This window comes from Cnephaeus nilssonii (genome assembly GCF_951640355.1).
Source record: "Cnephaeus nilssonii genome assembly, chromosome: 2".
In the NCBI taxonomy this organism is placed as follows: Eukaryota; Metazoa; Chordata; class Mammalia; order Chiroptera; family Vespertilionidae; genus Cnephaeus; species Cnephaeus nilssonii.
Window position 1 is genome coordinate 60,417,110 of NC_137073.1, and position 12,014 is coordinate 60,429,123.

The following is a 12,014-nucleotide window of genomic DNA, read 5'->3' on the forward strand; positions in this document are numbered from 1 at the left end:
CAATACATTGCTTACCCATAAGCTTCAAATTAAGTATTTAATATTAAAGACAGACTTGGTTTTCTTAATAATTGTAAATGTATCATTTATTTTAACTTTCAAGTAGAATGTGTCCAAAATAAAAAAAAAAACACCAGGATTAATTCTCACCGCCAATTACATCTATTACTTTGTCATGCCTTTTTAAAATGTGTTGAGAAAATATTGTTTTTGTCTGTGTGTAATAAAAGCTTCAAATGATCACAAATGCTATTATTACCCCCAGCTAATTAGTCAGAGGAATGATTTTAAAAAAAAAGTGATAATGATACTGAGTTAAAGCCCTTTCAATCTGGATCAAAAGAAGAAAGTATATTTTATAATATATTTATTTATTTTTCTTCCAATCTGTGTAAGCGTTAAAGAGAAAGGAAGGAGTGAAGAATTAAACCCAGGGAGAACTAATGTTCGGGAAATGGGTGAAGCAAAGTGCGCTAGGAAACCTGGTGAGACAGAGTTAACAGGAGAGAGAAGGATGGAGTCGGGAAGGACAGTGCTTTAGAAGCCAAGAAGAGAATGTCAAGATTGCCATTAAATGGGAAAACATGTGGCTAAAAGATCTCCACCTCCCAGCTACGACCCTCCCCCAGCTTCCTGAGACTTTGGGGGAGACCTCTAGTTCTCCATAACCATTCCACTGAAGAATGATTAAATGATAATTCCCGTGTGAAAATAAAAGATGGGAAAGGTACTGCTTCTTACGGCAAAGTCCAAGAAAACTGAGTGTGGTTGTCCACAATGTACAGACCTTCCAAGAGTTTAGGCACTAACAATTCTGGAAACCACTTACCAACGATTTGCTAAATCTCACTGGCTTGCCCTTGTGCCAATGAGGCTTCTCATGTTTAGAGGCATAACTTAAGTATAAGTTAAATAAAGGTCGTAATGCCAGAAAAGACAACATGTCTGGAAAAATCGTTTTTAGTTAGTATGGTGTTCAACTCTGTGCCCAACCTCTTCTCATTTCTCAGGTGAGTTTTGGTTTTGGCACCTTTTAGGGGCTTGAAAAGCTGCTGGGTTCTGGGAGGCAATAAAAATTAACTTCACCAAGCAAGTAACCTACGTGAGAAAATCCACAGACCTCTTTAGGAGAGCCACGAGTTTTAAAGGAAAAATGCTTATTTTAAAAGTTGTTTAGACAGACGTGAAATAGGTTAAGGTTTTTTATAACCTTGCAACATACTGGAAGAACACAAGTTGAAATGGGCTGAACGTAACTATTTTACATATTATTAACTACTAGCTAAAATTGCAGTTTCTTGTCTTGAAAGGTGACATTTCAGTGATTTTTATAAATTGCAAAGCTTTGAAGTGTTACTTTACCAAAGAATACTCAACCAGATTTTATGAGGCCCAGCACATCCAGGACCTGTGTAAACAGGAAACCTGGCTTCAGACTCTAACTCCATCTTACTGGCTCTGTGACCTTATCAACGTTACTTAACCTCTCTGAGCCCTGGTCTCCTCAGGTACAAACGAATAATAATTATAAGGTCATGTGGGGATTACATAAGATAATTGTATAGCACACTTAGCAGAGAGCCGTGTGTGGTTAATGCTCAGTAAGACAATTTGAATTATTTTCTAAAGAAGTGGGAGGACTAGATTTCTACTCACTGTATGTGCCAAGTCCAATATTATTAGAGACTAGAGGCCCAGTGCATGAAAGTCGTGCACAGGTAGGGTCCCTAGGCCTGGCTGGCAATCAGCGCTGATCTGTGGGGCAACTGGCAGGGAGATCGGGGGGGCCCCCATTGGCACCCACCTTGGCTGGCCTAGGGCCTATGAGCTGGGGGAAGCTCCTGAGTTGAGTGTCTGCCCCCTAGTGGTCAGTGCACTCATAGCGACCAGTTCTGCTCCTCATTCTGCCGTTCGGTCGATTTACATATTAGACTTTTATTACACACTAGTGGCCCAGTGCATGAAATTCATGCAAAGGAGGGAGGGTGTCCCTCAGCCCGGCCTGTACCCTCTCCAATCTGGGACCCCTCGGGAGATGTCTGACCAATCAGGCCTAAACCGGCGGTCGGACATTCCTCTTGCAATCCGGGACTGCTGGCTCCTAACTGCTCACCTGCCTGCCTCCTGATCACCCCTAACCACTCTGCCTGCCAGCCTGATTGCCACCAACTGCCCCCCCACCAGCCTGCTTGCCCCAAACTGCCTGCCCCCCTGCCAACCTTCTCGCCCCCACCTGCCCCCCTGCCAGCCTGCTCGCCTCCAACTGCCCCCCGCCAGCCTGCTCACTCCCAACTGCCCCCCCCCCCCCCCTTGCTGGCCTGCTTGCCCCCAACTGGCCTGCTCGCCCCCTCCCTGCCGGCATGGTTGCCCCCAACTGCCCCCCCTCGCCAGCCTGATTGCCCCTAACCACCTCTGCCTTGGCCCCTCCACCATGGCTTTGTCCGGAAGGACGTCCGGAAGGTCTCCCGGTCTAATTAGCATATTACTCTTTTATTAGCATAGATTTATATGGAGGAAGACAGAATAAGCATGTAGACAACTAAGTAAATATGATTCTGGTAATAAGTACTATAAAAATTAAGTCAGATTAATGTATGAGTGGATGGGGTTAATATTTTACATGGAGCAGGCAAAGAGGCAATCTCTGGGGAGATAATATTTGAAAGGAAACCTAAATGTTGAAAAAGGGGGGTCCTTGGAAAGATATGTAGGAGAGCTTTCTGGGTACAGACTACAATAAATGCAAAAGTTCTTACTCATAAGAATGCAAAAATTAAGTGTTAAAGGAAGAGTGAGAGGGCCAGTGTAATGAACAAAGAAAGTAAAAGGTTAATGGAGAGCAGGTGTCAGATTATGGAGTCTTGTAAAGATTTGGTAAAGAATTTGGATTTAGTCTAAGTATTATGGGAAGGATTTTAAGTTAAGATTTTACAGCTTCAGTGCTAGCTGGTTTGGATCAGTGGATAGAGTGTCAGCCTAAGGACTAAAGGGTCCTGGGCTCAATTCCCGTCAAGGGCACATGCCCGGGTTGTGGGCTCCATCCCCAGTAGGGGGCGTGCAGGAGGCAGCCAATCAATGGTTCTCTCTCATCATTGATGTTTCTATCTTTCTCTCCCTCTCCTTTCCTCTTTGAAATCAATAAAAATATTTTTTTAAAAAGATTTTATAGCTTCAGTTTTTTTTTTAAGTTTAATCCTTACCCAAAGATATGTTATTGATTTTTTATGAGAGAGAGAGAGAGAGAGAGAGAGAGAGAGAGAGAGAGAGAGAGAGAGAAAGAAAGAGAGAGGGAAAGACAGAGAGAGAAAGAAAGAAAGAGAGAGAGAGAATCATAAATTGGACGACCGGACATTGCATATTAGGTTTTTACTCGATAGGATATTTATGAAAATAATATTCATTGTACACATTAAACTATGCCAGTAAAAATTATAATATAAACGGTTTTACTAGGTTTTAAATCAAATCATTAATAAATTGCATCCCCCCCGCCCCTCCAACGCACAAATGATACTCTGTTGAAAATCTTTCAGTGATATATGGACACTGTAAGCCTCACCCACTAATGGTAGACCCTAGTGTAAGGTCCTCTCATGGTTTTATCAATAAAATTATTAGGAAATGACTGACCTTGGTGGCCGGGACTCTTCCACCAGCATAGGTTCTGGAGGGCTGACTGCTCTCATGGCTTGTGGCTTTTTTCTTGAAAATAGAAAATATTTGTTTCAACGGGAGAAAACATCTTAACAATGTAAAGTGCAAATTTTCATACCAATACAAATATCCTCTCAAGTAAAAATCAGACTATCACATACTAAGCACACACGAAAAAAATTACATCTTTTAATTTTTTATACCTTTGCCTGAAGACTACATCAATATTGAAAAGGAAGAGTAAGTTGAATAAATCCCAGCTGGTCAATATTCAGTGATTTTGGAGAAGAGGAAAAATCCTCACATAGGCCATTGCTGTTTTCCACCACAGTGCGCTTCCAGAAACTAAGGAGCAGTTGCCTCCTCCCTACAGTGCTATAGAGAGAACATGGTACATACACCCTCTATGCAGGGTGACCTGGCAGGAAGTAACAAAGATGAAATTCTACTTCTAAAAATTTACCTTAGGGAAATAAGATGAAAACAGCAAAAGCCTTTTTTTTTCTTCCAAGATACTCATCACAGTAGTATAACACCAAAAATTTGAAGATAATGAAAGTAAGAATGAATGTTTATTGTGTACTTACCATGTGCCAGGTAATTATTCTATTAGAATAATGGAATTATAGATAATAATAGAATAATAATGCTCTAATAATAGAATATCTGAGAGTATTACTGTAAGTGCTCTAAGCATATAATAACTTATTTCATCCTTACATTAATGGATATAATGCTGATACTATTATTACCCCATTTTATGGAAGAGGGGACTGAGGAATGGAATGGGTACAAAATGTGGCCATGGTCACAGCCAGTAAAAAGGAGAATGTCTGCTTCAGACCATTTTCTTATCTCCTATCCTGCCTTCTGCAATCGGGGGTTATGCTATGGACAGCTACAGGATGAAATATGTCATTATTTTTTTTAAAATATATTTTATTGATTTTTACAGAGAGGAAGAGAGAGGGATAGAGAGTTAGAAACATCGATGAGAGAGAAACATCGATCAGCTGCCTCTTGCACACCCCCCACTGGGGATGTGCCCGCAACCAAGGTACATGCCCTTGACCGGAATCGAACCCGGGACCCTTGAGTCTGTAGGCCGACGCTCTATCCACCGAGCCAAACCGGTCTCGGCGAAATATGTCATTATTAAAACTCATGTTGAGAAGAACCTTTCATTAAATGAAAATATTCATATTTTATGTAAAGAAATTCAGATTATAAAATAGCAGGTAGAGTACTATCTCTGAAGTTCATATGGGTTATTTTCTGATGGTAGGGCTAAGAGTGATTTTTAAAAATATTCTTCATTGTGCTTTTTTGTATTTTCTTATATAAATGTAGTCAACTGATAAAAGGACAATGAATGGGGGGAGGAGGAGAAATGTAAAATACACAGTTACTTTCTGAACAAGGCCTTGATAGCTTATATTTCTCATTAACATCCATATTTCAAAGCAGCAAACATCCTAATAAAAGAGTAATATGCAAATTGACCGTACCTCCGCCACAACCACAATCCTCACCCACCAGCCAATCAGGAGTGAGTATGCAAATTAACCCAACCAAGATAGCTGAGGCCATGGAGTGAGCAGGAGGCTTGGGTTTCCCCAGCGATGGAGAAAGCCAAGCTTCCTGCACACCCTGGCCAGCTCAGGCCTCTGCTCAAGGCTACAAAGTTTCAATTATAGAAGATAAATAAATCCCAACAAAAATGGCTGTGGCCACGGAGCGAGCAGTAGGCTTGGGTTTCCCCAGCGATGGAGGAAGCCAAGTTCCTGGCCTGCCCTGGCCTCTGCTGAAGGCTACAAAGTTTCAATTATAGAAGATAAATAAATCCCAGATACCAGGGCCTCTGCTTGGGTTGCCAGGGGGCATGGCCGGCCTGCAAACCACCACAGGCCCCTCGCCTAGGCCGCTCCACACCCCAAGGCAACCCCCACCCTGATCCGGGACACCCTTCAGGGCAAACCAGCCAGTCCCCACCCATGCACCAGGCCTCTATCCTATCTAATAAAAGAGTAATATGCAAATTGACCGTCACTCCAACACACAAAATGGCTGCCCCATGTGGACACAAGATGGCCGCCACAAGATGGCTAGCAGGGGAGGGCAGTTGGGAGGGATCAGGTCTGCAAGGGAGGGCAGCTGTGAGCAATCAGGCCAGCAGGGGAGGGCAGTTGGGAGGGACCAGACCTGCAAGAGAGGGCAGTTGGGGGCGATCAAGCCTGCAGGGGAGGGCAGTTAGGTGTGACCAGGCCAGCAGAGGAGGGAAGTTGGGGGCGACTGGGCCTGCAGGGAAGGGCAGTTGGGGGGGACCCAGGCCTGCAGGGGAGAGCAGTCAGGGGCAATCGGGCTGGCAGGGAAGCAGTTAGGCATCAATCAGGCTGGCAGGAGAGTGGTTAGGGGGTGATCAGGCTGGCAGGCAGAAGCGGTTAGGGGCAATCAGGAAGGCAGGCAGGCGAGCAGTTGGGAGCCAGCAGTCCTGGATTGTGAGAGGGATGTCCCAGATTGGAGAGGGTGCAGGCTGGGCTGAGGGACACACACACCCCCATGCACGAATTTCGTGCACCAGGCCTCTAGTATAAACTATAGAGTTTTATCCTATAAAATGGTGAGATTAGGCTCCATCTATAAAATATGAATAATGGATTCTATACACAGAATACAGGAGGGATGGTGATGCACTAATTTGCTGACACATAACACATCAAAGAGTTGTATGTCTATGCAGCAAAAAATTAAAAAATATATAATTGAGAAAATTTTGGTTTAATTGTTTAACATTTAGTAAGACTAGTTAGCAAAATTTGCTTTGCTTCCTATTTTTGAAAATGCCTGCCATGGGAGCTTGAGTAGAAGCCTCGTTTTCCTTCAGGGTAAACGTTGCCTTAGCAAGAAGAAAAGCCAAACCTGAGCTTCCTGTCCTCAAAGTATAATCTCTAGGTGCCCAGTGGCTGACCCTTCTCAGAGCGCTCCAGGAAGATCGGTCACCGAAACAGTAAGGTGGACACAGTTTATAAAATGGGCATCGAAAGGGCCTCAGAGGCATTTGCAGGAGTCCCAGGCTCCCAGGCATCGCCTGTAGGCTAACCAGTCTCTCCAAAGCACACATGCACCGCCATCAACCCAGGGAAGAAAAATCCTAGGTAAATTGATAGAAATAAAGAGGCTGCTAAAAAGCTAGTAATGCAGGTGTGATATGGGGGATGGTGAAAGGAGGGATGGCCTAAATTTTATCCATATCACAAGGCTCTTTTAAAAATATAAAGTGTACTAACAAACAGCTCTGATAACCTCTGTGTATACTTGGATTCAGTGTAAGGGACCAAGCATCCTCTCTAATAAAATGGTAATATGCAAATTAACCATCACTCCGCTACATAAGTCACGCCCACCAGCCAAGCCATGCCCACCAGCCAATCAGGGCGAGTATGTAAATTAACCCCAATCCAAGATGGCTACAGCCACAGAGAGCAAGGTTTCCCAGGTAACAGAGCAAGCCAAGCTTTCCATAGCTGTTGCAGGCATAAGCCTCCACTCAAGCTACAAAGTTTCAATTATAGAAGGTAAACAAATTCAAACAAATGGCAGCAGAATGGAGCTTGAGAGAGCAGGCCAGGGTTGCCGGCGGCAACAGGGGAAGCAAAGCTTTCCCCACACCCTGGCCGGGCTCACCCGCTTAAGGCTACAAAGTTTCAATTGTAGAAGGTGAATTAACTGCCCCAGAAATGGCTGCCGCCCCAGAAATGGCTGCCACCCCAGGCTACAAAGTTTCAATTGTAGAAGGAAAATAAATTCCAGATACCAGGGCCTCCCCTTGGGTTGCCAGGAGGCGTGGCCGGCCTGCAAACCACCACAGGCCCCTCGCTCAGGCTGCCCCACACCCCAAGGGAACCCCCACCCTTATCTGTGACCCCCTTCAGGGCAAACCAGCTGGCCCCCACCCGTGCACCAGGCCTCTATCCTATCTAATAAAAGAGTAATATACAGATTGATCATCACTGCAACACACAATATAGCTGCCCCCATGTGGTCAAAGATCCTGCCCCCATGTGGACACAAGATGGCCACTACAAGATGGCCAGCAGGAGAGGGCAGTTGGGAGGCACCCGGCCTGCAAGGGAGGGCAGCTGTGAGGGACCAGGCCTGCAAGGGAGGGCATTTGAGAGGGACCAGGCTTGCAAGGGAGGGCAGTTGGAGGTGATCAACCCTGCAGGAGAGGGCAGTTAGGGGTGACCAGGCTGGCAGAGGAGGGAAGTTGGGGGCAAACAGGCTGGCAGGGGAGCAGTTAAGCATCAACCAGGCTGGCAGGGGAGTGGTTAGGGGGTGATCAGGCTGGCAGGCAGAAGCAGTTAGGGGCAATCAGGAAGGCAGGCAGGCAAGCAGTTGGGAGCCAGCAGTCCTGGATTGTGAGAGGGATGTCCGACTGCCCGTTTAGGCCCGATCCCACGAGGATCGGGCCTAAACGGGCAGTCGGACATCCCTTCAGGAGTCCCAGATGGAGAGGGTACAGGCTGGGCTGAGGGACAACCCCCTGCCGTGCACGAATTTCGTGCACCGGGCTTCTAGTAAGAAATAAAGACAGGAACACAGCAATGGGGCTGTTCATCTTAACCTTGCTACCCTTTCAACCTCCTCATTTTGCAGGGAGGAGACTTCAGTCCAGAGAGGTCACGCCATTGTCCCGTGCGCCCCAGCTGCCCCACACTCCAGCTATTAGTGTTTGGTCTCAGCTACAACCAAGGAAGGTCACATTCCTGTGCTGTGCTAACTAGAGCTCCCATTCATCGCGTCCAAGCCCACATTCCGAACCCTGGCTCATCTGTAAACGAATTCCACTGCCACACACAAGAATTCAAAAACTTGCCTTTGTCTGAGTTATAGAACTATTAAGTTAAAAATAATAACTACTTAAACACATGCTGATTTTTATTTTACCTGTATATCAAATCAAATTGTACTTTTAAAATATTGATTTACTAATAAGTTCAATGTCTTCTAACTCAAAAGATGATTTCAACGTTGAGGACCTCTCAGCTTTCCTATGGGAATGGCCTGTCACTCGAAGCTTGCCTTGTCCTTTGAGTCACCTGGACTACCTGGTCTACAAAGGACCCATTTAATTCAGCTGAAACAAGGGTAGAATTTGCAAAAAATAAAAATAAATTAAAAAAATTAAATATATATATATATATACACATTTCATTAAATTTTTATCTAACAGATTTTTTATTGAGCCCTTAGTCAACGTCAGGCACTTAAAAGATAACAGAAAAGCTTAGAAATACATACAAACACCAGATCACAGATTCTTTATTCTCAGACTAGTAACCAACATTTAACTATAGATTGTTTGGCTGATATGTAAGACTTGGTTCCCTTTCTCCAATTGTGTCTGACTTTACACATTCATCCCTTCATCCATCTGCTCATTGGACAGGCATTTATTGATCTGGCTATAAGCCTGGTCCTATTCTAGGCAGTAGGGATGTAATGATCATTTAAACAGAAAAAAGTCCTACTCTTACAGTGCTTACATTACAGTCAGAGAACTCTAAATAAGCCAACAAAAAAACAAAATGATTTCAGCGAATCAAGACACTAAAACAGGGTGATGACACTAAAGCAGGGTGACTGGCTGAGGGCTGCTTCCAATGGGATAGACAAAAGTGATGTTTGACTGAGACCTGACTGCAAAGAAACCAATCATGCACATGTGGGATGGGGGAGGGGAGGCGTTCCAGGTGGACAGAGTAGCATGTCCACAGGCCCTGAGCAGGGAATGAGCTTGGCAAGTCTGAGGAACAGAAGGAAGTTGGTGCAGGCGCAGCATGTGCCCACAGGCATGAGGTATGAGATGAAACAGGATGCTGGGTCAAGATATTTGGACTGAAGTGACAGAGGTTTAGGATGGCCCCACAGTCAGGTGTGTTTGAGGTCACCAGTTTCTTCCAGCATTGGCCTGCTTCCTGATCTTTTCTGGGTGCCATCTAGCCCCTGTGAGTCCTCCCTGGCCTCCAAGTGAAACGTTCTCAAAGTCCTCTGCTTAGTTGACAGGTGTCTTAGTTGACAGGTCACCTCCTGCTTGGTTGACAGGTGTCTTCCTTACCCTCACTCCCCCAGCTCCTCACCATCATCCTTGGTCCTCAGACAGCCCACTCAGGCCTGGACACATCTCTCCCTTAGGTGGGTGTGCATATTCACTAACTAGTACTAGGGCTGGACCTACCCTCAGATAAAACAGAATGAATTCATCTGCTCACAGAAGGCTCAAAATAAGCTCATTTGTCTATGACTCTGCATTTGTCCTAACATACAAATTAACTCTAGTCTTTAAAAGATTAAGATGTTAAATGAGGATGTCAATACTATGATAATTCAAATTTTGAGTTAAATTACTTTTCCATAAACCTATAGACTAAAGGCCATGGAGCAGCTTTTTCCTTGCCAACCAATCGTTTTCCTTCTAATCTGTGAGCTCTTCTTTGTTTAAGTTTTATAGAAAGGAAATGATCAGGAGCAGCCTGCCCCTCACCCCTACATGTCAAGTCGCAGGCCTGGCTGAGTCATGCCCTCCTAGCAGTTCACCATGTCACAGGGCCTCAGTCCTCCCGATTGACAGGGACAGAAGGGTAACCCTCCACGCCCTATTTGCCTCTACTGGACTCAAACTGCAGGACACCAAGTCTGGTCCAGTTACAGAGAGCATGAGTAATCTCTCCTGCTCAGGCACAGGCTCCTGAGCGTGCACGGGCCCTGACTCCATGCACTGTGAAACCACGCCTGCTCCTGTAAGGAGCCTTCCCCGCCCCCAACACGGGTGCAGAGTCTGACAGCCGAGACACACAAAGAGGCACCTCATGCTTGAGCAGAGAAGTTCAATAAAGAATGCCCAGATTAGATCAACTCTATCTGCAGTTGGAGAAAAGCATGAAAAGAATTACCTAACTTTTTTTTGTATTTGTTGTAGTGCATAATAAACATTTTTATTGAATGAATCAGAACTCAAGTCTTAAAAGCTGTTTTCAAAGTAGCAATGAAGCACCAAGAGGCAGGCAGAGAGTTGCTCAATGACTATCTCCTAAAAAATCTCAGGACAGGCCCTTGGAGTGGAGCTTCATGTCAGCCTGAGATTTGGTGGCTCTGTAAAGAAAGGTGCCGCATTCTCTAGCATAATGGCTCTGTCTTTTGATATATGTGGCAACAATTCTGGCTCCACCAAACGTCAGCTATGAAACCCTGGAGAAGTTAATTCTCTCATCTGAATAATGGAATGGCCCTACCCATACTTCCGAGGGAGAGTGTGAGGATGAAATGAGATGACGTATGGCCTGAGGCCTGTTGCACAGGTTGGAAATCCCTCCTCTGAAGAGACAGGCCCCAAGTTCTTAACATCAATCAGACACACTGATCTCCCCAGGGGAACACCTGTGGGCCTAGTTTTAACGCATACAGAGTCCTGAGAATCTTCCAAGAGATTTTAATATTTACATCATCAAAAAAAATAATAATTGGTTTTTTTCACTGGATAGAAAAAAGGTGATTTTTCCTTAGGACTATGATTCTAATAAGGGACACAGTTAAGTTACTCGGAAACAATTTGATTCTTTTGAGGTTGGCTCTTAAGCTTTGTTGAGTGAGAGCAGCTTTGAGACTAGGAGTAACTTTTTTTCAGGGCAGAGATGACACCCTTCTGAGGACTCTACCCGGTGATTCTGACTAGTGGGAGCATGTCCTGTCCTGGCCCTGTGCAAGCTCTGGGGATTGCATGGAAGTATAAATACGATGCACCTAGCCCACAGACAGACAGACGTACAATCATTCAGTACACTCCAGCTATGGGGAGCCCGGGACCACTCACAGAGTTCACGCTCAAAGGCCTGCCCACTGAGGGGGCCTGCCAGAGCCAGCAGCGGGTCCCAGCTGTCCTGCATTTGATGTCAAAGGTGACTGCCGCTCTGGCCTTGCTGGGATGGGGCCCCCAGGTGCCAACACTGTCACATGGGTCTGGGAGTCGGGGAGGAAGAGGGGTGACTCAGAGTCATTATAGTCTACAGGAATGGACATGACCTCAGTGTGTTTCCCGAGAGTTGCAAGGGCCCGTTTGAGGTACTATACAGGTGTCAGGGCAGGATACTGCTGAGGCGAGTTCGACGGTTTTTATTGCACAGTTAAGCCTCAGCATAATATCTGGAAAGCACTAAACTCATTAGTATAGGGACAAAAAAGTAAGTCAATGATAAGGCTTATGGCTGAGAAAAACTTAATAACCCAATTCCAGAACTATTTTCAAACCCCTTTAAGAGTACAGGTTTAGTTCTCTTTAGTGTTACTAATGTTCTTAGGTAAGG

At 45.1% G+C, this 12,014-nt stretch overlaps 1 protein-coding gene across 4 annotated transcripts in view; it reads right to left on the bottom strand.

Moving 5' to 3' along the window:
- The window catches only part of CAST (calpastatin), a 124,604-nt gene that overhangs the window by 84,047 nt on the left and 28,543 nt on the right, over nucleotides 1-12,014 (bottom strand). For all 4 annotated transcript variants that reach the window (XM_079791486.1, XM_079791488.1, XM_079791485.1 and 1 more), the window contains exon 3: nucleotides 3,631-3,702. In XM_079791486.1, the coding sequence (XP_079647612.1) occupies nucleotides 3,631-3,702 (72 nt within the window). The remainder of the gene's footprint in view (nucleotides 1-3,630; nucleotides 3,703-12,014) is intronic.